Source organism: Saccopteryx leptura, chromosome 5 (assembly GCF_036850995.1).
Source record: "Saccopteryx leptura isolate mSacLep1 chromosome 5, mSacLep1_pri_phased_curated, whole genome shotgun sequence".
Classification (NCBI taxonomy): domain Eukaryota; kingdom Metazoa; phylum Chordata; class Mammalia; order Chiroptera; family Emballonuridae; genus Saccopteryx; species Saccopteryx leptura.
Window position 1 is genome coordinate 70,061,613 of NC_089507.1, and position 25,558 is coordinate 70,087,170.

The 25,558-nt window shown below is 40.7% G+C and overlaps 2 protein-coding genes across 8 annotated transcripts in view; one reads left to right on the top strand and one right to left on the bottom strand.

The window, feature by feature from the left end:
• The window catches only part of HERC3 (HECT and RLD domain containing E3 ubiquitin protein ligase 3), an 809,237-nt gene that overhangs the window by 138,974 nt on the left and 644,705 nt on the right, over positions 1-25,558 (top strand). The window lies entirely within an intron of this gene.
• ABCG2 (ATP binding cassette subfamily G member 2 (JR blood group)) overlaps positions 1-25,558 on the bottom strand; it is a 122,996-nt gene that overhangs the window by 19,651 nt on the left and 77,787 nt on the right. For 6 of the 7 annotated variants that reach the window (XM_066384613.1, XM_066384619.1, XM_066384616.1 and 3 more), the window contains 7 exons: positions 21,996-22,055; positions 20,030-20,144; positions 19,307-19,459; positions 14,080-14,237; positions 6,416-6,567; positions 4,438-4,542; positions 3,082-3,332 (listed from right to left, as the gene is read on the bottom strand). In XM_066384613.1, the coding sequence (XP_066240710.1) occupies positions 3,082-3,332; positions 4,438-4,542; positions 6,416-6,567; positions 14,080-14,237; positions 19,307-19,459; positions 20,030-20,144; positions 21,996-22,055 (994 nt within the window). The remainder of the gene's footprint in view (positions 1-3,081; positions 3,333-4,437; positions 4,543-6,415; positions 6,568-14,079; positions 14,238-19,306; positions 19,460-20,029; positions 20,145-21,995; positions 22,056-25,558) is intronic. The other variant, XM_066384617.1, reaches the window with a different exon arrangement.

The window sequence follows — 25,558 nt, forward strand, 5'->3', positions numbered from 1 at the left end:
GATCAATGTCACCCTGTTAAATTTATTTTCTAAATTAAAAAAAAATAGTTCAAAAAAAATCCATAGTTAAATGTTTAATATGCTACCAGAAATAATTTCCAGGAGATACAATAATGTTTTCTGAATTGATTTGATCATAAAATCCTTAGCACATTAAATGAACATTAAATCTTCTTGGCCCTGGCCAGTGGATAGAGTGTTAGTCTAGTGTATAAATGTCCTGAGTTTGATTCCTGGTCAGGGAACACAGGAAAAGTGATCATCTGCTTCTCTCTCCCCTCTCCCTTCACTCCCTCTTCCCCTCCCACAGCCAGTGGCTTGACTGGTTTAAGCATGGGCACTGAGCACCAGCCTCAGGCACTAAAAATAGCTCAGTACTCGAGCATTGGTCCCATATGGGGTTGCAGGATGAATCCAAGTCAGGGTGCATTCAGGAGTCTGCCTTACTATCTCCCTTCCTCTCACCTAAAAAAAAAAAATCTTCTTATATAAATAATGTACTCAGTCCAAGGTCCTCCAAATACAGCGTTTTGTTGAAAGCATTATCAGGCCTGGCCTGTGGTGGCACAGTGGATGAAGCACGAACCTGTAGCACTGAGACTGCCCGTTCAAACCTTGGGTTTGCCTGGTCATGGTACATACAACATACAACCAATGAACAGCTAGAGTGAAGCAACTATTTCTTGTTCCCCCCTCCTCTGTAAAATCAATAAATTAAGTCTTTAAAAAGAAAAGCATTATCAGAAGCAGAGTCTGAATCACAAAAATGACTAGTTTAAACTTAAGTACAGCTGTAGAACTACATATACAAAATTTATCAGCAGGAAGCTATAAAACATTTTAATACAGACATGTTCAAACAATTAGAGAAGCAAATGACATAAATGCACATTAAAAAACCCAAAACCAGGGTCAATAAGCTGTGGCCCACAGGCCCAACAAGGCCTTTCACCTATTTCTGTTTAGTCCACAAAATACCAATGATTTTACCCTTAGTTTTAGTGATTGAAAAAAGAAAAGAGAAAAATTTATATGATACTCAAATACTAAAAGTTATTTGAAATTTTTCTGAAATTCAAATTTCACTGTCCATGAATAGCTTAACTGGAGCACAGCTATGCTCATTTGTTTATGTATTTATTATTATGGATGCTATCTCCCTAAAATGGCAGTTAACTACCTGAGACAAAGACCACATGGCCTGCAAAACCTAAAATATTCATTACCTGGCCCTTTACAAAAAAGGGTTTCCTACTCCTGCCTTAAGCTAATACTCTACTATTCACAAATCTGAGCAGGAGCTGAGAGCCCTAAGCAAATGCTCAGGGAGGTGCACAGTTCTACCCTTTTTCTATGAGACTGCCAGGGCTCTGAACATTGCTGGAATTTCCTTTGTGGAGCTGAGATCACGGAGGAGGCAGGTAGGCTGGACATGCAACCTGGAGGCACTAGGCCCTGGGTTTGTATCTGAAGGAAGCTTAGCACCAAAAAATGCAGAATCATGGTGATTTAGAGATAGTTTCACACTCCAGCATGCTCTGCCCAGAATTACAATATAAGTGACTTGGACAAGACACTTATAAACCACTTTTTGAGGCAAGATAAATTAAAGTTATTTTCCAAGTAAAAAAAATCTAATGCATAAATCACACTGAAGAGTCAAATCCATTACATTGTCTCACTGTTCACCAATGTGTAACCAAGTTGACCTGATTCACCAGACTTGTTTCCAAATGACATTAAATCCTCTCCAAAAGAATAAAAATTACTCTTGCTTGATAGTACAGAAAAACTGCTCATGTTCTGACAGCAATATTAAATAAAAAGTACCAAAAATATTTGGAGCACTGAGCAGTACATCTCCAAGTGGGATCTCAGCTCTTGGTATTAATACTTAGAGGAAGGACAACAGTCCTGGAGTATGAAAACCACGGTGCCTGTGGTAAGAGGTCAGTACTGCTTTGTTAGAGCCCACTACACGCCACCTTTCAGCTCTCGACACAAATTCACTTATTGATAATAAATAACAAGTTAACAAAAATAAGTATCTAAATTGATTTCCTTAGAAAAGATGGACCAATGAACTGAAAATATGGGGGCTTTGTATGACAGAAGGTTTCAGAATTACAGAAAAACCACAAAGGAGTAAAAATCAACAATATCAACAGACCCAGCCCAATGACAAAAAGACTGTTAGTTCATCCTAATGAAGAGAATTTTAATCAGACAGCGAATAGCCTGATTTAACGGAAGTCAAGGTTGCCTACTACCTCTGTGCTCACTGCAAACTGATTTCGGTGTCTAGTGCTCTCCTGTTAGAATCCCTACGTGGAAGGTCCAGAATAAGGAACAGCATTAGCACACAGGCTCTTCCCTCAGACAGTGGCGGCACCCTCCCACATTCAGTGCATTCACTGCCTTCTCAGTGAAGATTCCTCATCACCTGATTTAAAACGCAAACCAACCCCTTTTCCCTCTCTCTCTCTTTCCCCTTTCCCTTCAGTGTCTGTCTGTCTGTCTTTCTCTTTTCCTTTCTCCACTTCCCTGCTTCAACTTTCTCCATAGCCCTTTTTTCTTCTGCCACATGTTTCATTTCTGTGTGAATTTATCAGGTGTCTCTCCTCATAAGAAAGTATGCTCCAGGAGAGCAGGGATATTTATTTTCACCCATCTTGTTCACTGCTGTGGACAGCTCCCGAATGCTGCACATGATCAATAGGAACTTGTTGAATAAATCAGGAAACAAACATGGGAAGCTACCAGAAAACCACAAACGTGGCTAAACAACTCCTTTACTTCACAATCTTTGAAAAACAAATTTCTCTACACAGATGATCTATTATTGCTCGTCTAACTCAACAGAAATTCTGAATTAGGTAGTCCAAAAACACACAAAATTTTTTTCTGTATGTAGAAAATTGTTTTTTATTTGTTTTATTGACTATTTCTGTATCCCAAATAGAGTAGGGATAAATGGAAAGGTGGGTAGAAGGTGACTACAATCCTCAAATAGATTATATCAGAATCTAATGTGCTCACATGGGTATTTCACAGCATTATTAGAAGAATTTGTTACATTACCTGAGCTACAGAGGCCTGGGGATTACCCAGCAAGTTTTTGAAGGAACGCCTGGAAATCCATCTGACTTGATGACAGAAGGAGGTGGCATAGGTGATCTCCTTGAAACCTTCGCTCCTCTTCTTTTTTTGAACCTCTGAAAGTTGATCTAACTCAGTTTTTATTTCTCTGCAGAAGGTGGAGTTGACATAAAACTCGGCTAATTTATCTATGAATCGCTTATCTGTTTTGGAAGGCTCTTCGGTCTCCTTGGCTTTGAAATAAAATGGATAGGGGAAACATTAACAAAACAACTGATTTAGCCCTAGCCAGGAAGCTCAGTTGATTAGAGCATCGTCCTGATACACCAAGGTTGTAGGTTCAATTCCCTGGTCAGGGCACATACAAGACTCAGTCAATGAATGCATAAGTGGAACAACAAATTATCCATCTCTCTCTCTCTCTCTCTCTCTCTAAAAGTCAATTAAAAAAAGAGAGAGAGAATAAAAAATAACTGATTTTGCCCATTTTTCTGCAACCCCTTTCTTAGATTCTTCCCTAACACTTAATTCTAAAGCTTGAGCATGAAAATTATTAGATTGTTACTGCTTACACATTTGAAAAATACAGTTAATTGGTCTATTTCCATAAACATATAGATACAGCAAACCCATTGATCTTTTCCTAGCTATGATACCTGTATCCTGATTCTTTTAAAGTAAACTCACCATAGGAAGTTGTAATTTTTAATAGAAAAACCTCATCCTTGCTTTCTACTATGAGCAAATGGATGAATTCCTAAGTTTCCTATTTTAAAGCATTCTATAAACCACAAGCATATTTTTAATGGAAAATCTCTAGAACTGACACTATCATAAAAATGATTAATAAATTAAATAAAAAGTTACGACACTAATGAACAACAAAACCTGATGCTACAGACTTAATGGTTGTGCCCCCCCACCCCACCCCCATAACTCATATACTGAAATTCAAGACTCAATGTGCTGGTACTTGGTGGTGGGGCCTTTGAGGAGTGATTAGGTCATGAAAGTGGAGTGTTTCTGAATGGAATTAGTGCCCTTATAAAAGAGTCCCCAAGAGCCCCCTCCCTACTTCCACCATGTGAGGCAGCAACGAGAAGACAGTGGTCCACCTATGAAACAGGAAGCGGGGCCTCAACATATATAAATGTTTGTTGTTTAAGTCCCCCAGTTGGTGCTATTTTTATTATAGCAGCCCAAACTAAGACAACTGGTATCAGAGGGTAGCATTAGTTATATAAATTCACAAAGCTACATTTTGATAAGCTACCACACTGCTCAACTTCAGGAAATTCAATTAAGCAAGAATCTGTGACTCTTGACAGATTCACATACCTTCACCCTCTTCAACCTCTCTGTTTAATACCACAGCAGAGGAGTTTCCATTAATGACATCCAGGAAGAAGTCTGCAGGGTTATTATAGGGCTCACAGCGATAACCTATGAAAGAAGGCAACTTAGGTACACAAACATGATGATCTTAGAAAATAAAGACTCACCCTGGCCAGTTGCCTCAGTGGTAGAGGATCAGCCCGGCGTGTACATGTCCCGGGTGTAATTCCCAGCCAGGGCACACAGGAGAAGCACCCATCTGCTTCTTCATACCCCTTCCCCTCTTGTTTCTCTCTCTTTATCTATCTCTCTCTCCTTCTCCCCTCCTACAGCCAAGGCTCAATTAGAGCGAGTTGGGCCCAGGTGCTGAGGTTGGCTCCATGGCCTCTACCTCAGGTGATAAAAAATGGCTTGAGTTACAAAGGAGGAAGGGCCCCAGATGGGCAGAACATCACCCCCTAGAGGGCTTGTCAGGTGGATCCCAGTTGGTTTACATGCAGGAGTCTGTCTCTACCTCCCCTCTTCTCACTAAAATAAAAGATAAAAAAAGAAAAAAAGAAAAACTCACTTTCAAGGGGTTAGGCAGGTGAGGCTGGGAGAGATAGAATCTAATGGTTTTCCCCTTTCTTCTTTCTCTCTTCTCCCCTCATTAATTTACTCTTTCTATACATTCAAGCACACAATATGTCAACAATTCTGTCTCTTGGCAAAATTCATACTCCAAACCATCCTTGAACTCTCAGAAAGCCTTACACAATGTAATTCATGAGACTTGAAAGCTATTAATATGCTCTGGTCTTATTAATATGCATTCAAAAAAATAAATACCAGTCCAAGAAAAAAAAAAGTTGAAACAGAAAAGTAAAAAGTAAGGTAGGATTAATGCTCCTCAAAGCGAGGTGATAAGCAAAACCAGCCCAAGGTGTGTTCTCTTCTCTGGGTTCACCTAGAGACTGCCCAAATGGCAGTATCCACTTTGGCTATGGTTACTTCTCCACCTAATCAATTCAGCTCCAAGTTATCATCTCCTATGCTGCTATAATTTCGACACAGAACAACTCACCAGAGCAGCATTCTCAAGAGAAGATGAGCAGCACGACACCCCTGAATGCTTTACCATCACTTCTTGTGCCTGATCATCTGAACTCAACTGGGCCTCTAGTCTTCTCTTAGATCATCTTCCAGACTCCCTAGACTTCCCAGACCCATGTATGTTAAGTGATAGAATTTAAACAAAAACAAATTGTCAAAGATAGCTAGAAAATATTCAAAACTATATATGGGGTCATGGGGCATCATAATAATATCCATATATCTCTAAAATGATGCAGACTGTGTGAGCCATGAAAAAAAAAGTTATTCCTTTTCATCTGAGAAAGAACCAGGCAGCCCAAAACTGTCAGAAATGTTGGCCCACTGAAGTTTGACTCTGGAGTAGCCATTCTACTGAGTGGTAAGTCACTCATATCCACTCAAAAATCTTCATTGTAATGTTACTAGAAAATTAACCAGTATCTCCATGAAACTTCATCAAGGATGATTAATATCCCATGCAAATGCAAAGAAAAAAATACATATAGCCTGATGTGTTATATGGCCAAGAAGACAAATGATTTGGAAGTAATAGGCCTTTCCAAAAATGTTCAATTAGACTAATAACTGATTATAATGCCAATGTATTTATTGAACTGTTAGGAAAAGGGCACCAGAACGGGGAAGCAGAACAGACATAGGCCCAGTGGAAGCAGTCTTATACATACACAAAGTATGCATCCATACTCAAACAGAAGGAAACCTAAATAAAAAGCCTGTGCTATAAAATAAAGACAAATTCTTGCACCAAGCTGACCGAAGATGTTCTGGGGTGGTAGAACCCATATTATCTCTACTCAGGAATCAAACAGCATTCACATCCACCTCTTCTGCTCTCATTCAGGATTCTATTAATGAAGGATCTCACTGCATGGAAAGGCAACCGTACCAGCTGATGCAAAGTATCCCAAGGCCTCGTGAGCAGGCCCGTGGAACATTAGTCTTCCTGAGGCCAGTAAGGTGAGGCTATCAAACAACTTGAAGATGGAATAACGAGGCTGATGAATGGAGAAGATGATGGTTCGTCCCTGTTTAGACATCCTAAGGTGGAAGTGAGAAAATAATGAGTTGTTAAACATCTGAGTCTTATACTTCTTGGTAAAACAAACAAACAAACAAACAAACAAACAAAAATCTTTATTACTGCCCTGGACAGGTATCGCAGCTGGTTAGAGAATCATCCCAATATGCCAAAAATCAGCTTATGCAAGGAATGCATAAATAAGTGGAATAACAAATCAATGTTTCTCTCCCTCTCTTCCTCTCTCTCAAATCATCATTAATTTTTTTAAATGATTCCTGCCTTTAGATTATTTATTTTGAGTTCAACATGATTTTCTCTTACTAACTTCTCATCCCATGTTATCTCTCAGAGAGTTAGAGTACCTAAATTCAATGACCACAAACAGTTCAGAATCAACTACAACATTAATTAAAAATGCAGATTCCTGGACTGTTTTCCCAGACCTATTGGGTCTATGGAATCCATATTAGAAAAAGGCACCCAGAAACCTTGTAACTATACTCAAGTTTGAGAACTTAGTATGGACTGAATATTAAAACAATGGTTGTAGTCCCACTCTCATTGATCGCTGAAGTCTTCAAGTCTTTAGGGATTGGAATTCATTCTTCTGTTCTAATCATTCAATTAACATTACTGATTACTTACTATGCCTTTGTTAAATGCTTTAAAAATACCCATATCTGAATTTTTACAATATTGTTACAAAGCAGTCATAAGACAATACCGACAGTACCAACAGTATTATAGCCTTTATTGTATAGACAAGGTCTAGAAGGTCATGCAACTGGCCCAAGTTGTCACAGTTAGCAAATGCAGGGCTACATTATGATGGCCCATGGCCAAAGCATTACTAAACTACCTTTACACAGGATTTACTACTTAAGGATATAAGAAACAAAAGCTAAAATCATTGTTCAAAAACTATTATTACTAAATATATTTTATAAGAAGAATCACTTCAATTGAAGCATTTTCTAAGTACCTACAATATGCTAGCGATGTGTACAAGTTTGTTCTGCCTTGAAGAGGATCAGGTCAGTAAATCTGAATACAATGTAGAAGAGAAGTAGCTAAGGATCCCTTGTAAATAAAATAAGAGACTATAACCTAGTCTGAAGATGATATAAGACAGTGTCAAGGGGCCCAGTAGGAATAAGCCACAAAGGAAAAGGCTAATCAAGGTGAAGGAACACACAGAACACAGTGTGCAATAACAAGGTCTATTCAGGAAACCACAAGTAGTTCAGTGTCATTGCAGTGTTGGTTTGAGAGATGAGACTAATGAAAGAGACTGCATCAAAAAATAAGGCTATATTTCACCTGTGATAGTGAGGTGGATAGAGCATTAACCTGGGATGCTGAGGACCCAGGTTCAAAACGGTGAGGTTGCTGGCTTGAGCATGGGCTCACCAGCTTGAGCACAGGATCATCAATCAACATGATCCCAAGGTCGCTGGCTTGTGTTCAAAGGTTGTTGGCTTCAGCTCCCAGGTTGAGGCATGTATGAGAAGCAATCAATGAACAACTAAATTGATGCAACTACAAGTTGATGCATCTCATCTCTCTCTCCCTTCCTGCCTCTCTCTCTCTCTCTCTCTCTCTCTCTCTCTCTCTCTCTCTCTGCCAGGAGAAAAAAAATAAGGCCATGATAAATCCCCCCCCCTTTTTTTTTACAGAGACAGAGAGAGTCAGAGAGAGGGATAGATAGGAACAGACAGACAGGAACGGAGAGAGATGAGAAGCATCAATCATCAGTTTTTTATTGTGACACCTTAGTTGTTCATTGATTGTTTTCTTATATGTGTCTTGACCGGGGGACCACAGCAGACCAAGTAACCCTTTGCTCAAGCCAGCAACCTTGGGTCCAAGCTGGTGAGCTTTGCTCAAACCAGATGAGCCCACATTCAAGCTGGCGACCTCAGGGTCTCGAACCTGGGTCCTCCACATCCCAGTCCGACACTCTATCCACTGCACCACCACCTGGTCAGGCTAATAAATCCTTTTATTCAGAAGCTGGAACTTCAGTCAGTAGGCCATAAGGAGTCAGTAAAGGACTGGAATCAGGGAAGTGGATTGTTCGGAGAGCCTTGCTATTCTAAGTGTGGTCTGAGCACCAATGGCATCAGTAGCAATATCTCCACTTAGAAATAGAGAATCCTGGGCTCCACCTCAGAGCTGCAAGAACAGAATCTGCATTGTAACAAGACCCCAGGTGATGAGTGTGCAGTAGAGCTTGGGAAAGATTGAGCTAGAGCTCTCCAGAATGAAGAAAGATGCTTATGTGCTAACTAGTCCAAACACAGTGAAAAATAATTACAGTATTTTTATCAAGTCATCATCTTTCTAATGAACATAATTTAACAAAGTTACAGATAATAAAAACATCATAGATGTAGTCTCTAACTGAACTTAAACCCCAGACCCATTACTTGGCATCTTCACTTACATGTGGAATTGACATCTCAAACTTAAAATGTCTACAATCTTAACATCTTTCCATCTTCATGTTTCTTCATGTTTCAGGAGAATGTGAGAAAAGAATAATGAAAATAGTGCCTGACCAGGCAATGGCACTGTGGCAGTGGATAGCATGTCAAAGGAATGCAGAAGACCCAGGTTCAAAATCCCAAGGTCACCCACCAGCTTGAGCGCGGACTCATTTGGCATGAGTTCAGGCTCACCAGATTGAGAATGGGGTTGCTGGCTTGAACGTGGGATCATAGACATGACCCCATGTAACTGGCTTGATCCCCCATGGTAACTGACTTGATCCCAAAGGTCACTGACTTGAAGCCCAAGGTCGCTGGCTTGAGCCCAAGGTCTCTGGCTTGAGCAAGGGGTCACTCATTCTGCTGTAGCCCCCCCCCCCCATCAAGGCACATATGAGAAAGCAATCAATGGAACTAATGTTCCACAAAAAAAAAAAAAAAAAAAAAAATAGAAAACCACCACTGTGTCACACTACACTGACACACTAGGTGGTGTATTTGCTAAACCTTGTATGTGGAGATTTGATGAAGAACAGGATGTTGGCATAATGCCCAATTATCTCCTCTGACTAAATACTAATCAATTACAAAGGGAAAACCAGTTATTTCATAGCAGAGAAACCCCACAGAAACAAACATGACCAGATGATGACAGTAAACATAAACCATGATGGGAGAAGTCAAAACCATGCAGCCCCTGATGTTATACACCAGTGGTAGTCAACCTGATCCCTACCGCCCCCTAGTAGGCATTCCAGCTTTCAGGGGGGCGGTAGCGGAGCAACCAAAGTATAAATAAAAAGATAGATTTAACTATAGTAAGTTGTTTTATAAAGATTTATTCTGCCAAACTTAGCGAAAATCTGACATAAAGTACTTGGTAAGTAATTATTATTATATGCTTTAACTTGCTGTAATTCTGTTTTATAAATTTTATAAAGTAAAGTTACTTTCCTACTTTATAAATCACCATTACTGTATACCCAGTGGGCGGTTAGAAAATTTTACTATTAACAGAGATACAAAATTGGGTGGTAGGTATAAAAAGGTTGACTACCCCTGTTATACACCAAGAACACAGCATCATTCTGTGTTGTCCCTGCCAAGAATCCATGGCCTGATCCAACTATGAGAAAACGTATTGAATGGACCGAGGTTCAGAGACACCCTACGAAATGTACTCTTGAAGATGGGTGAGGATGTGACAGTCAAGGAAAGACTGAAGAACTAACTGCTCAGTCTTAGAAAAGAGTATTTCTTGGAGAGGATCCTGAGACAGAAAGGAAAGAGATCCTTTCAGGACAGCTGCTGAGGTCTGATGGCAGTCTGTGGATTGAATGACAGCAACAGTATCAGTGTGATTCCTGGCTGGAGAGTGCAATGTGATAATGTAAAAGAAGCGTCCCTATGTTTTAGAATAACACTCCAGAGAATTTAGAAATGATAGGGAATGATGTAAAAAAAAAGTCATGGGCAGAAGGAAAGCAAAAGTTGAATGCTAAGAGTTGGGAAATCTAAGTGACATTGACTTTCTTAACACAATTCTTGTGTCTTTTCTCTAAGATTGAAACTTTTTTTTTTTAAGTGAGAGGAGGAGAGATAGTGAGACAGACTCCTGTATGCATCCCCAACTGGGATCCACCCACAAACCCCAGTCTTGGGCTAATGCTCAAATCAACCAAGCTATTTTTAGAGCCTGAGGCTGACCTATAAGCTATCTCATCACCCACAGCCATTGCTTGAACCAAATGAACCACTTACTGTGGCAGGGGAAGAGGGAGAGAAGGGGGAGAAGGAAAGGGAGAGAAGGAGATAGTTGCTTCTTTTATGTGTCCTTACCAGGAATTGAATCCAGGATGTACATACACTGGCTGACCTCTATCCACTGAGACAACCGGCCAGGGCAAGATTGAAACTTTTAAAAAGTTAATATCAAAAAAGATGTCAATAAACTTTTTTTTTTTTAAGTGAGAGGCAGGGAAGCAGTGAGACAGACCTCTGCAGATGCCCCCTTCCAGTGATGCTCTGACAATCTGGAGTCATTGCTCTGTTGCTTGGCAACTGAGCTATTTCAGCTCTTGAGGCGAGACTTTGGTGCCATCCTCAGTGCTCAGGTCCAACTTGTTTGAATGAGCCATGGCTGTGGAGGTCAAGGAAGAGAAAGGCGAGGGGTGGAGAAGCAGATGGTTGCTTCTGCTGTGTGCCTTGACCAGGAATCGAACCTTGGACTTCCACATTCCAAGCCAATGCTCTACCACTGAGCCAACTGGCTGAGCCAAACAGCCAGGGCCTTAACAAACTTAACTTTTGAAATTTCTCCAAATAACATGATCCTCTCAGCCTTTCTTTCTTTCTTTCTTTCTTTCTTTCTTTCTTTCTTTCTTTATTTATTTTGAGAGAGAGAGAGAGAGAAAGGGATAGAAGGAAAGAAGCATCAACATTGTTCCACTAAGTTGTGCACCCATTGATTGCTTCTCATATGTGCCTTGACCAGGGATCCAACCAGTGACCTTGGGTTTGAGCCAGTGACCTCAGGGTTCAAACTTGTGATCCTGGCATTTGTGGTTGATGCTCCATCCACTGCAATACCACAAATCAGACTAGCCTTCATTTTTTTAAAAAAAAATTTTATTTATTTATTTTTATTTCTTCTTTCTACAGAGACAGAGAAAGAGTCAGAGAGAGGGATAGATAAGGACAGACAGATAGGAACAGAGAGAGATGAGAAGCATCAATCATCAGTTTTTTGTTGCGACACCTTAGTTGTTCATTGATTGCTTTCTCATATGTGCCTTGACCATGGGGCTACAGAAGATTGAGTAAACCCCTGCTTGAGCCAGCGACTTTAGGTCCAAGCTGGTGAGCCTTGCTCAAACCATATGAGCCCGCGCTCAAGCTGGCGACCTCAGGGTCTCAAACCTGGGTCATCAGCATCCCAGTCTGACACTCTGTCCACTGTGCAACCACCTGGTCAGGCCAGCCTTCATTCTTGATAAAAAGAAATGCCTTTTCTTTTACTCTATTCTTCCATTTTTCAAGCCCTAAATCCTAGAAGTCATCCTCTCAATATACCCCACATCTAATTCATGAGCTAATCTGTTGGGTCTATCTTCAAAATAAATACAGAATTAACCCACTTCTTACAGTCTCACCACTACCATGCTAGTCAAAACCACAGTCACATCTCAGCTGAGCTACTACAAGCAGCCTCTTGTCTGATTGCTTTGCACTTGCCCTTGCCTATCTGCCATCTTTTCTCTACACAGCTGCCACGCCTCTCTTCTAAAACTCTCTAAAAGCTTTCCATGTCATCTAGGGACAGTAAAGGCCAGAGTTCTTTTTCAATGGCCTGTCTATAACCTGCCGCCCAGTCAATTCCAACCCATGTGCTATTCTAACTATTAAGGACTAAATTTTGTATCCCCCAAAATTTATATGTTAAATTATTAAACCCCAGTACCTCAAAATGTGACTGTATTTGCAACAGTGGATGAGTGGATTAAAAAGCTGTGGTACATATACACAATGGAATACTATGCAGCCATGAAAAAGAAGGAAATCTTATGTTTTGCGATGGCATGGATGGATCTAGAGATTATTACGCTAAGTGAAATAAGCCAGACAGAGAAAGACAAATATCATATGATCTCACTTATGTGTGGAATCTAATGAACAAAGTGCACTGAGGGACAGAATACAGTCATCCCTTGCCATATCGTGGTTCACTTTTCGCGGTCTCACTGTATTGTGCATTTTTAAATTGTATATATCTAATTTTGTATCGTGGATTTTTCACTATATCTTGGGATTTGGGGGTATAATGGTATTTTTACATATTTATTATTTTAATTATTTTTGTGATAAAATAAGTGTGGGAAACATTAATTACAGTGTGGGAAAGGTTTATAAGAGTGTGGGGGGTTTATAAAGCCTTAAAATATATATAAGTAATAAAATAAATATAAGGTCGCTACTTCGTTGGTTTTTGCCTGTCACAGGGGGTTCTGGAACCTAACCCCCATGATAGACAAGGGACCACTGTAAAAGCAGAGGCAGGGTCACAGGGAGCAGAGGGACAGCTGTCAGAGGGAAGAGGGATGAGAGGATGGGATCAGAGAAGGTGAAGGGTTTAGTGAAATTATATATACATAACAGAGATACAGATAACAGGACAGCAAGTCCCAGAGGGAAGGGGGGAGGGAGCTAAGGGGAGGGGAGAAAAGGGGGAGTAATGGGGGACAGGGGTGGAGGGTGAGGGTGTTATATTGAGTGGGACACTTGAATTCATGTTAAGACAATAAAATAAAATTAATAAAAATTTTTAAAAAATGAATCTTCAAACAGGTAATTAAGGTTAAAAAAGGTCACAGAGGTCAGCCTTAATCCAATAAAGACTAGTGTTCTTACAACAAGAGAACAGGACACAAATACCGAGGCAATTTGAAGACACAGTGAGAAGACAACTACTTCCAAGGAGAGAGGCCTCTGAAGAAACAATCCTGATGATACCTGGATCTTGGGCTTTTCACCTCCAAGACTGTGAAAAAATTAATTTCTATTGCTTAAGCCACCCAGTCTATAGTACTACATTAGGCAGCCCAAACAAACTAACTCACAAATCAACTTTCCACTCGCCTTAGGCCACTAGGTTCCATTCCCTCAGGCCTCTTGAGTTCCAAACACATTTGGACTGGTCTGACTCAGGGCCATTGGCTGTTCCCTCCAATTAGAACTCTCTTGCTCCAGACATCCAGAGCTCACTTACAGCTCCAATGGCACATCACCAAGGTCTTCCCTGAGTGTCCTGCTGCATAATATGGTACTTCCCACCCCCACCACATGCGTCTTCCCTACACGCTTACCCTGCTTCAGTTTCTTTAAAACACTTGTATTTGTTAATTGACTGTTCCCCTCCAACAAAGAAAAGAGTAATGTTTGTTGTGCTTACTGCTGAATCCCCAACACCAGGAACAATATCTGGTACATAGCAGGTCATCAGATACTGCATGAATGTAAGGATAATGTTCCCATAGCACTTACCTCTTCAGGAGCAAAAGGACAGCATTTGCTGTGCTTGAGTCTAAGCCAGTTGTGGGCTCATCCAGGAACAAGATGGACGGATCGGTGATGAGCTCCATTCCAATACTAGTCCTTTTCCTTTCTCCTCCAGACACACCACGGATGAACTGAGTTCCAACCTAACACACAAATGTTATCATTATTAACAATAACAACCACAGCCACTAGGTGCTCCTAACACGAGCTAACCTTGTAGAAGCACTTTATTTCATGTCCTCATTTATTCTGAACAGCAAATAAGTGAGTACTTGGGAGAAGAGGTGGGATTCTCCTACTTAGACAAGCAAGCTGAGGCTCAGTTCACAGCTGGCATGTTGCTAAGCCTCGTATCACATGCAGGCTTTAAACAATTCTACATGTTCCTTATCAAGTCAGATATTTAGATTTAATATCCTAAGTTAGAACTTACAGACATGGCCCTGTGAAATCACAGTCTAACAAAGGAGATAAAGATAGGAGAGGGCTAGGTGAAAGGTCTATACAGCTAGTGCTCGACTTACGACCACGATTGGTTCTGACAGACCTGTCATAATATGATTTGGTCATAAGTTGAGTAGGCTATATGTACAGTACTGTGAAATGATGTTATAAAAATTTTTAAGTCATACTTTATTATAATTTTCTTTCATTATTGTTATATATCATAATTATCTTTGTTTATTTTATGCCATTTGTATCATCTCTACACCATTTTGTTTCTTATTTTTACGTTCGTCAGGTTTAAGTCGTGGCTAGCGATTGTGGTCATAAAGTTGAATGGTCGTAAATTGCATGGGTCATAAGTTGATCAATACCTGTAATTTATTAGTCTCCTTACACCCCCCTCTCTCTCTCCCATGAAAAAAAGTCCTCAAGTGTACTAAAGAGCTGGGCCTTGGCAGCTAAGAAAGTTCAGTTTCCACCATCCACATCAGCACTCCTTAAATCACCATAAAGCTCGCAAAACTGACCCTGTCTCTACCCCAACTCACCACAGAATTTCTGACTCACTTTTTCAGACAACTCAGAAGGCAGGGTCTCAATCTTTGAACCAGTTAGTGTCACTGTGTGTGGTTGGGGAGCAGGAAGAAAACAATTCTTTTTTCTTTTAAATGAGAGGAGGGGAGCTAGTGAGACAGACTCTTGCATGCACCCAGACTAATATCCACCCTGCAACCCCATCTGAGGTCAATGCTTGAGTACAGAGCTATCTTCAGTGCCTGAGGCTAACATGCTTGGACCAACTGAGCTATCCTCAGCACCTGGGGCGAACACTCAGAACAATCGAGCCACTGGCTGTGGGAGGGGAAGAGAGAGAGAAGGGGAGAGTGATGGGGGAGAAGCAGATGGGCACTTCTCCTGTGTGCCCTGACCAGGAAGTGAACCCAGGACATCCATATGCCAGGCTGATGCTCTTTCCACTGAGCCACGCCAAGGGCCATCAATTCTTATACTAAGAATCTTCGAAGAGATAACAATCAAATGCTACTCATGTCCTTGATTAGATTCTATAACAATTGATCTATAAAAGGTATTTTTTTATATTGGATTTATTGGGGTGACACTGGTTAACAGAATTACACAGGTTTCAGGTGTATAATTCTACAACACATCATCTGTACACTGTATTGTGTGTTCACCACCCCAAGTCAAGGCTCCGCCCATCACCGTTTATCTCCCTATACCTTCCTCTACCTCTCCTCCACCCTGCCACCCCCACCCCGCAATCACAATAAAAGGCTTTTGGAAACAACTGAAAAACTAAATAAATATGAACTCTATATAGATAATATTTAAATACAGTATTATTAATTTTGTTAGTTGGTAATAGTATTGTAGTACTGTAGGTAAATAAAAATAAGTTTTTAGAGATAAAATATGATATTTATAACTTTCTTTAAAATATTTCAGAAAAAAAAAAGCTGAAGACATATTGAATACCATGTTAACAACTTGGGAATCTAGGTGAATGTTATTAGGAATCATACCAGTATATTAATTATACTACAACCATATCATTACTATGGTAATCAGACTACTCTCTCTATAATTCTTTTATGTTTAAAATTTCATAACATGTGAAACATGTTTAACGTATGGATTCAGTCAATCACATAAATATATTCTAAGAAAGTCACAACTGCCTTCAGCTTATTGTCCCTGGAAATCCATGCAAGAAACTCAGGCAATGACTTCCAAACATAAAGAATGGAAAGCACCTTATGGGAAGACAAAATTAAGTAAAAAGCTCCTGAGCAAAGGCATCCAATCACTCAAAAAACAAAAATAAGAGGTTAATGGTAGCAGGTCAGACTTATTCTTCCAAATAAAATACAGCAAAATACATTTTACGTAAAAGACTGTCAGAAAGCATCATATGAAGCAGCAGCTAGCAGAATCCCACACTGTCATCCCCTCTAAGAAAGGGATATCACAGGGGGATTAAACTAGAGTCATGACAACCTGAAAATCTCATTCCCACCAAAAGCTTCAAATGCCTTCCCAGCAAATCTTCCGGGCTAGTCATCAACTGTAAATATTCACTCCTTCATCTCAATGCTTCTTCCTGATCCTGAACAGCCCACACAGGAAGTGGTTTTGTCACTCTTGCCCACAACTGTCATCTATAAAACCTAAGGGATCCCAGCACCGGACAGTCTGTAAGCAACACTGGCAGGAAGGGGGGAGGGGGGATGGGAGACAAAGTGCCACAAGACCTTGGACGCTACACAAACTAGAAATACACACTGATTTCACTGAAAATAATTTTAGAACACAAACTACAGCAAAGTGAATACAGAGGAATTTTCATTGTTTATGAAATATATCTCCAACGCAACATAACAAGTTCCCAGGAGGAAGAGAGGAAGAAAAGCTACAAGGGTGAAGAGAAAACAGAAAGCAGGAGAGTTAGTGAACAGACACTGAATGAGACAGTTAGTTGGGGGAGGATCAAGAGCTGGAACCACAGGAAGGGGCACGTGGTCTTTGAAAGAACGCTAGCCCACACTGACACACTGCACTTCCGGGATTCGGTCGTCTTTTATTTTCTTTTCCTGGCTAATTTCCACCTCTCTATTATATAACTGGTTATTGTTCTCATTGTCACAGGAAGCAGCCACTTTATTTTTTTTATTTTTTTTTATTTTTAATGGGGTGACATCAGTAAATCAAGATACATATATTCAAAGATAACATGTCCAAGTTATCTTGTCGTTCAATTATGTTGCATACCCATCACCCAAAGTCAGATAGATTGTCCTCTGTCACCCTCTATCTAGTTCTCTTTGTGCCCCTCCCCCTCCCCTCCCCCCTCCCCCCATAACCACCACACTCTTATCAATGTCTCTTGGTCTCACTTTTATGTCCCATCTACGTATGGAATAATGCAGTTCCTGATTTTTTCTGATTTACTTATTTCACTCCATATAATGTTGTCAAGATCCCACCATTTTGCTATAAATGATCCGATGTCATCATTTCTTATGGCTGAGTAGTATTCCATAGTGTATATGTGCCACATCTTCTTTATCCAGTCATCTATTGACAGGCTTTTTGGTTATTTCCATGTCTTGGCCACTGTGAACAATGCTGCAATGAACATGGGGCTGCATGTGTCTTTACAAGTCAATGTTTCTGAGTTTTTGGGGTATATACCCAGTAGAGGGATTGCTGGGTCATAAGGTAGTTCTATTTTCAGTTTTTTGAGGAACCACCATACTTTCTTCCATAATGATTGTACTACTTTACATTCCCACCAACAGTGGATAAGGGTTCCTTTTTCTCCACAACCTCTCCAACATTTGCTATTACCTGTCTTGTTAATAATAGCTAATCTAACAGGTGTGAGGTGGTATCTCATTGCAGTTTTGATTTGCATTTCTCTAATAACTAAAGAAGATGAGCATCTTTTCATATATCTGTTGGCCATTTGTATTTCTTCCTGGGAGAAGTGTCTGTTCATATCCTCTTCCCATTTTTTTATTGGATTGTTTGTTTGTTTGTTGTTGAGTTTTATGAGTTCTTTGTATATTTTGGATATTAGGCCCTTATCTGAGCAGGTGTTTAAAAATATCATTTCCCAATTAGTTGGCTGTCTGTTTATCTTGTTATCAGTTTCTCTTGCTGAGCAAAAACTTCTTAGTCTGATGTAGTCCCATTCATTAATTTTTGCTTTCACTTCTCTTGCCTGTGGAGTCAAATTCATAAAATGCTCTTTAAAGCCCAGGTCCATGAGTTTAGTACCTATCACTTTTTGCAGATGATATGATCCTATACATCGAAAACCCCAAAGAATCCACAAAAAGACTACTAGAAACAATAAGCCAATACAGTAAGGTCGCAGGATACAAAATTAACATACAGAAGTCAATAGCCTTTCTATATGCCAACAATGAAACATTTGAGAATGAACTCAAAAGAATAATCCCCTTCACGATTGCAACAAAAAAAATAAAATACCTAGGAATAAACATAACAAAGAATGTAAAGGACTTATACAATGAAAACTATAAACCATTGTTAAGGGAAATCAAAAAAGATATTATGAGATGGAAGAATATTCCTTGTTCTTGGTTAGGTAGAATAAATATAATCAAGATGGCCATATTACCCAAAGCAATATACAAATTTAATGCAATTCCCATCAAAATTCCAATGACATTTTTTAAAGAAATGGAGCAAAAAATAATTAGATTTATATGGAACTATAAAAAGCCCCGAATAGCCAAAGCAATCCTAAAGAAAAGGAATGAAGCTGGGGGCATTACAATACCTGACTTCAAACTCTATTATAGGGCCACGACAATCAAAACAGCATGGTATTGGCAGAAAAATGGACACTCAGACCAATGGAACAGAATAGAAAGCCCAGAAATAAAACCACATATATATAGTCAAATAATTTTTGATAAAGGGGCCAACAACATACAATGGAGAAAAGAAAGCCTCTTCAACAAATGGTGCTGGGAAAACTGGAAAGCCACATGCAAAAGAATGAAGCTGGACTACAGTTTGTCCCCCTGTACTAAAATTAACTCAAAATGGATCAAAGATCTAAACATAAGACCTGAAACAATAAAGTACATAGAAGAAGCAGCCACTTTTGACGATACACTTTACAGAAAACTTCTGAATACGAGTTACATTATCCACACAGGGGAGGTCCTATTTGCTGGTGATGATGCCATCGGTTTCATTCCACATTTACCTTGGAATCTGCCACTTCCGTCAGACCTAACTCTTGAATGACCATGTTTATTCGTTCATTTTTTTCATGATTCGTCATAGTGGTTGGAAGCCGAAGAGCTGCTGAGAACTGTAAATTTTCTCTCACTGTCAGAGTTCCCATCACAACATCATCCTTAGGACAAAATGGCATTTTAACAAGATATATCAGGTATTGTTTAGTAGCATCAATCTTTAATATATATAATTTACTCCACAAAAACAGTCCAAGGGAAAGTTCCAGCTAATGAACTTAAAATTATACAAATTATAATAACTCCATATAGAGATAGCTGCAAACCCTGATGGAATAATTCTCATTCCCTATTTGTATATTCAAATAGAGCACAGGTAATTATGAGTACTACTAGCAGACATTTCCAAACTGCTTTATACAAGAATATGCCAAACATCCTTTTAAAATATGGGAAACAAAAAGGTGAAGGTAGGGAAAAAAGTAAAACAGTGGTATCTTTTGAAATGTGATAACTAGAGTTAATATTATTCTTACAAGGGTCATATTCCAGATTCTCCCTACCTTTTCATTTCACACTATTCTATACCTTATGGGAGATTATAAAAAGGGTAAAGAAAGTTGGTTCTATGCTCATGTCATGTAATCAATGGGAAGCACACTGAGCTTCTGCCAAGGAACTTGACCACATAAAACCAGGGAAATCTAAAATAGAAATCCATGAATACTTACTTGTACCACGTAGCCTGAGTTACATTTGAAATTGGCAGGTCGAGGTGCTCCGTTTATCAAAACATCTCCAGATAATCCTTGTGGATCTTTCCTTGCAGCTAAGATATCTAACAACCTATAAAAGAACACAGATTTTTTTTTTCTCTAACTCTGTTTTTACATCTCAGCTACTCTGAATGCATCTTCTGCTTAAGTCCGAAAATTAACTGATCAAGAAATTCTGGCCCTGGCTAGTGGCTCAGTGGATAAGAGTGTTGGCCTGGCATATGAATGTCCTAAGTTCGATTTCTGGTCAGGGCATGCATAAAAAATGACCATCTGCTTCTCTCCCTCTCCCTCCCCCCTTCTCTTCTTCTTCCCCTCCGATAGCCAGTGGCTCAATTAGTGTGAGCATGGCCCCAAGTGCTGAAGATAGCTTGGTTGGTCTAAGCGTGTCTGTAAACCTCAAGGTGCTAAAAATAGCTTGATACTTGAGCATCAGCCCTAGATAGGGTTGCCAGGTGGATCCCGGTTGGGACATATGTGGGATTCTGCCTCACTATCTCCCCTTCTCTCGCCTAAAAACAAAAAAACAAAACAAAAAAAGAAATTCTTTGGTTCAAGTATATTTGTATATATTTTTATATTCTCACTACTTATTTTTATTTTTACTCTATGCTACAATAAAGCCCAAAAACATAAAAGGGAGGCAGTGTTGGCTGATCCAGGACAGACCCTTCTAATTGCCCTCCAGGCTGTCTGACCTAGGGGTCCTGTAAAGGCAGTAGCCATGGCCACTATCACAGCCGCCTGGCCCATGAAGGTTCGCACCGGATTTGGACAGTCGGTAAAGAAACAACGGAGCCAAAAACTGGTGGGCCATCATCTTTAATCCTAGCTTGCACCCAGCGGGCAAGTAAAAACACACACTGGGCTCCAAAACCCACTCACATTCAGTGCTCACAAAGCTATTGACTTACCCGAGTTTCCTAGGATCAAAGGTTTCTAGATCACCATATTTATTCACCTCTGTTTCCCATCTCCTTCCTTCTCCCTGCACAAACTCTGTACAAACTGGCTTCTCACTCAACACTCTGCCATCTTGGCTGCTTCTCCTGACCTCCTCCATGTGGCCTTTCTCTGCTCTCCTCTCTAATGCTAATCTCAGGAACCAAGACAGAGCAAGCTCCTGTTCTGCCCCTATTTTACAGTGTAGAAATCAAAACCTTTAATCCAATATACAAAATAAAGAAGTCTCTAATACAAAGTCACTTATCTGAGGCATGATGGGATTGTACCACCGCACATCAAAAAGGGTGGGAAAGGCTTATTCCTAAAACCAAGCCCCAGGCTACAAGGATCCTGCCTGCCCACAGCCCACAGAGACACACATTAATATCACCTGGGCAATGGCCTCTGCATGGGCAGTGCCATCTTTAGCAAAGTGAGCATAATACATTTTATCTGCCCAACAGGTCCCAACATAGGTAATGTGCTCCTTTAACTGAGAATCAAGCTTCACTGATGCCTTTGATCCATCTCCCCACTTTCAATTTTGTCCCCTTCCTTTTCCTTTCCTTTAGTTCAAATCATAGCTGACAGCTGTAGGCCAATCACCTAATCATGTCCTATCCAGGGGTCTCAAACTCACGGCCCGTGGGCCGCATGCAGCCCGCCGAACAATTTTGTGCGGTCCGCAGACTAATCCATGAAGTTCAAAATATTTTGGATAAAATTAAGTAAGCCTGTGGATTAGTCTGCGGGCTGCACAAAATTGTTCGGGGGGGCTGCGAATTTGAGACCCCTGTAAGACTTCCTGCTCCTCAGGACAGAACCACAGCTGACATAACTGCACGCCGTCCATAGTGCCTGGAACCAGACTAGACATGCAGCAAATACTCATCCAATACTTGCCCATGTAAAAGTGATCTTTAAAAGCACATCAAAACTGTAAAGGAAAAACTCACTGATACTCTGTTATACTCACGAAGATTTGCCTCCACCTGTGGGTCCCAGAATGGCATTGAGGCCAGGTCTCATGATCCCACTGTAAATGCAGAAACAGACCGATTAACTGGTTCACTTAAAAACTGCTTCTCTAGGCCTTGGCCAGTTTGCAGTAGAGCGCCAGCCCGACATGTGGATATCTTGGGTTCAATTCCCAGTCAAGGCACACAGAAGTGCCATCTGTTTCTCCACCCCTTCCCCCCCCCCCTCTCTCCATCCCTCCTGCAGCCATGGCTCTATTAAAGTGTGTTGGCCTAGGCACTAAGGATGGCTCTATAGCCTCTGCCTCAGGCACTAAGAAAAGCTTGATTGGAGCAATGGCCCCAGATGGGCAGAGCATCTTCCCCTAGTGGGCTTGCTGGGTGGATCCCGGTCAGGGGCATGGGGGAGTCTGTCTATGCCTCCCCTCCTCTCACTGATTTTCTTTAAAAAATAGTTCTACTAATTTAGGATCAGCATTTAATGCTCAATGGAAGTTGATGAAATCAGAGAGAAAGCAAGCATGAACCAACTCTTAAAGGAAAAAGAAACTGAATTGTCAATTAATAGAAGTCTAGTAAAAATAGAATGTCATCACTAGTCAGCACCTACACAAAAACTCACTCAGGTACCTCTAAATTCCTTTCACTTATTCTCTAAATCACTAACACTCTTTGGAAAAGGACTCAAAAACTTTCAAGATTCTTTTAAGTAAAAGTTTCTAGTAAAACATCTATTACACCTTACTTCTCTGTTTTTTAAAGATTTTATTTATTCATTTTATAAAGGAGAGAGAGAGAGAGAGAGAGCGAGAGAGAGAAGAGAGTAAGAGTAGGAAGCATCAACTTCCATATGTGCCTTGACCAGGCAAGCCCAGGGTTTCAAACGGGCAACCTCAGTGTTCAGGTCGACATTTTATCCACTGTGCCACCAGAGGTCAGGCTATACCTACTCCTCTTAACACAATGTAAAGTATTTCACAGGTCTTTAGTATTTGCTGGTAAGTTTTTTGAGTCACCTCATTTATACCTAGTCAAGTTCTACATAATTAAGTAGTCAATGGATTTCTAGAAGGATAAATATTAATGCACTCAATCCTCATATCTAGTCAGGCCACGAAACAATGTATCTGAAGTAGAGATTCAATGCCTTGAAAAAAGCACCCCAGACATTAAAAGAAAACTTCACCAGTGTAAGGTATTTTCCCCACCAAGAAGGAAGGAAGGGGCTGGAGCCACGAAGTGTGGAATAGTAAAAGGCTTTATTGAGTACAGAGCACGCATCTCGCCCGGCGAGGTTCCCCGGCCCCGACGAAAGATGGAGGCCAGGGAAGTTGCAAGAATTAAACCGCATGGGAGAATTTAAAGGGTCCCTAGGGTCCTCAAGCTAATATGACATGGTGAAATCTCACTGGCTGGCAGACGGTCGCTTTTTCCAAAGGGTTCCTGCGAAGCCTCTTTTGGCAAGCTTGGTTGTGGGCGGTCCTAGCCAAAGTTCGTGGGTCTGGGTTCCCCACGTGACCATCCCCCATTATCCACCGACCTTACAACCAGTTCTTAACCCCTACTATATTCTTAATCCACCTATAAAAATAAAATAAATACCCTCAAACTATTAAGTTTTCTTTTTTGTAAAGTCTCAGCTAAGTAGACTAGGAATTCAGTTTAGAAGTGGGAGACTCCACTTTCTTCAAGGAAAGACAGACAGACAGAAAGGGAGAGATATGAGTAGTATCAACTCATAGTTGCAGCACCTTAGTTATTCATTGATTGCTTTCTCATGTGTGCCTTGACGGGGGTGGGGGGCTACAGCAGAGTGAGTGACCCCTTGGGCTCAAGCCAGCGACCTTGGGCTTCAAGCTGATGAACCTGTGCTCAAGTTGAATGAGCCTGTGCTCAGGCCAGTGACCAAGGGGTTCAAACCTGAGCCCTCAGTGTCCCAGGCTGATGCTCTATGCACTGTGCCACCACCTGGTCAGGCAGAGCTGCCTCTTTCTATGAGGAATAACCGTTAAGGATGTACAGATGTAGCACAGACACTGCTTGTTCCAGACAAATTATGGAGATGTTTGAGGGTAGGAATATTCAGATGGAGGACAGGAAGGTATAGAATATTAAGGCAGAGTTGACTGTGCTGAGACTCAAGAAGAACACAAATACGTAGTTGGAATTTTACCTGGAAGGTAACTAGATGCCAAGGAGAGTGTCTTGGAGTCAGGAGAATAAAGAGAGGCCCATCGCAGTGACACACAGATGGCAGAACGAAGGTCTGACAAAGCCCTTTCTAAACCCTGCTGCCTAAGCCAATCTCTGTGGAACTGGTAGGGAAATCAGAATTTATGCCCCAGAGAGTACAGTATCTATTCCAGGGGAAGGTGCAAAGCGGAGGCTGTTTCATTCCCAGGTAATGACTTTCACAGAGGCAAATACAATGATTATACAACTGCTGTGAGTGATTGACTTCACAGCGCAGCTGGACACACTGCTTCAGGCGGGAGCACATCAGCCGCACATCAGCTTCCTGTGCTTGACCTGTCACAAGTGTGAAGCGCCCGGTGGCTGCTAGGGTGAAATGGACCTTCCACGTTGCTTATTACCTGAGGCGCCTCTCACTGAAACACTGGGCAGATTCAGTGAGTTGGGTAAATCAGACGTGAGCTCTAAAACAGAAAGATACCAATTCTTTCAGGAGCTTTCCTCCCTGGAGTAATAAGACCTGCTCATCGTTGGGTAAACTTTCAAGATTCATTTATTTATAGCTCTTAATGTACCTTCTGCAGTAATAACTACCTACTAGTAATACCTACCTAATTCTTTCTAAAATGACCAGAAATAAATGTGTTATTCACTAAGATTTCATTGACAGAAAACTTTCCAGGTTTTAAAAATATTTACTCAAATAAAGACCAAGCGTGTCGGAAAATGGCTGGGAATTAGACTGTTGTCCTGAGACAGACAAGTCTTTGGTGTGGACTTTGGAACACCAAGACGTATGTGGGCAGAACACTGCCCCTGCAGCACTGATAAGATTATTTAAAGAAAGCAGCTGATCCCTATAGACTTTTCTTAAATACCTGAAAGCTATTAATTATCTTTCTCTGCACCTGAATCCATTCTAGGTTAATTTGACCCAGATCTCTGCTAATGTGCTTCATGACCAAAGACACGAATGAATATGATGAGGCTGCAGAGAGCTGGGCTCTCCGTCCTAGAGACTGGGAGTCCCCTGTACCCATCTTTCTCTATGTTGTATCTTGTGTGTGTGTTTTCTTTCTTTTCTTTTCTTTTTCTTTCTTTCTTTTTTTTTTTTTTACAGAGACAGAGAGAGGAACAGACAGGGACAGACAGACAGGAACGGAGAGATGAGAAGCATCAATCATTAATTTTTCATTGCACGTTGCAACACCTTAGTTGTGCATTGACGGCTCTCTCATATGTGCCTTGACCGCGGGCCTTTAGCAGACTGAGTAACCCCTTGCTACAGCCAGTGACCTTGGGTCCAAGCTAGTGAGCTTTTGCTCAAACCAGATAAGCCCGCGCTCAAGCTGGCGACCTTGGGGTCTTG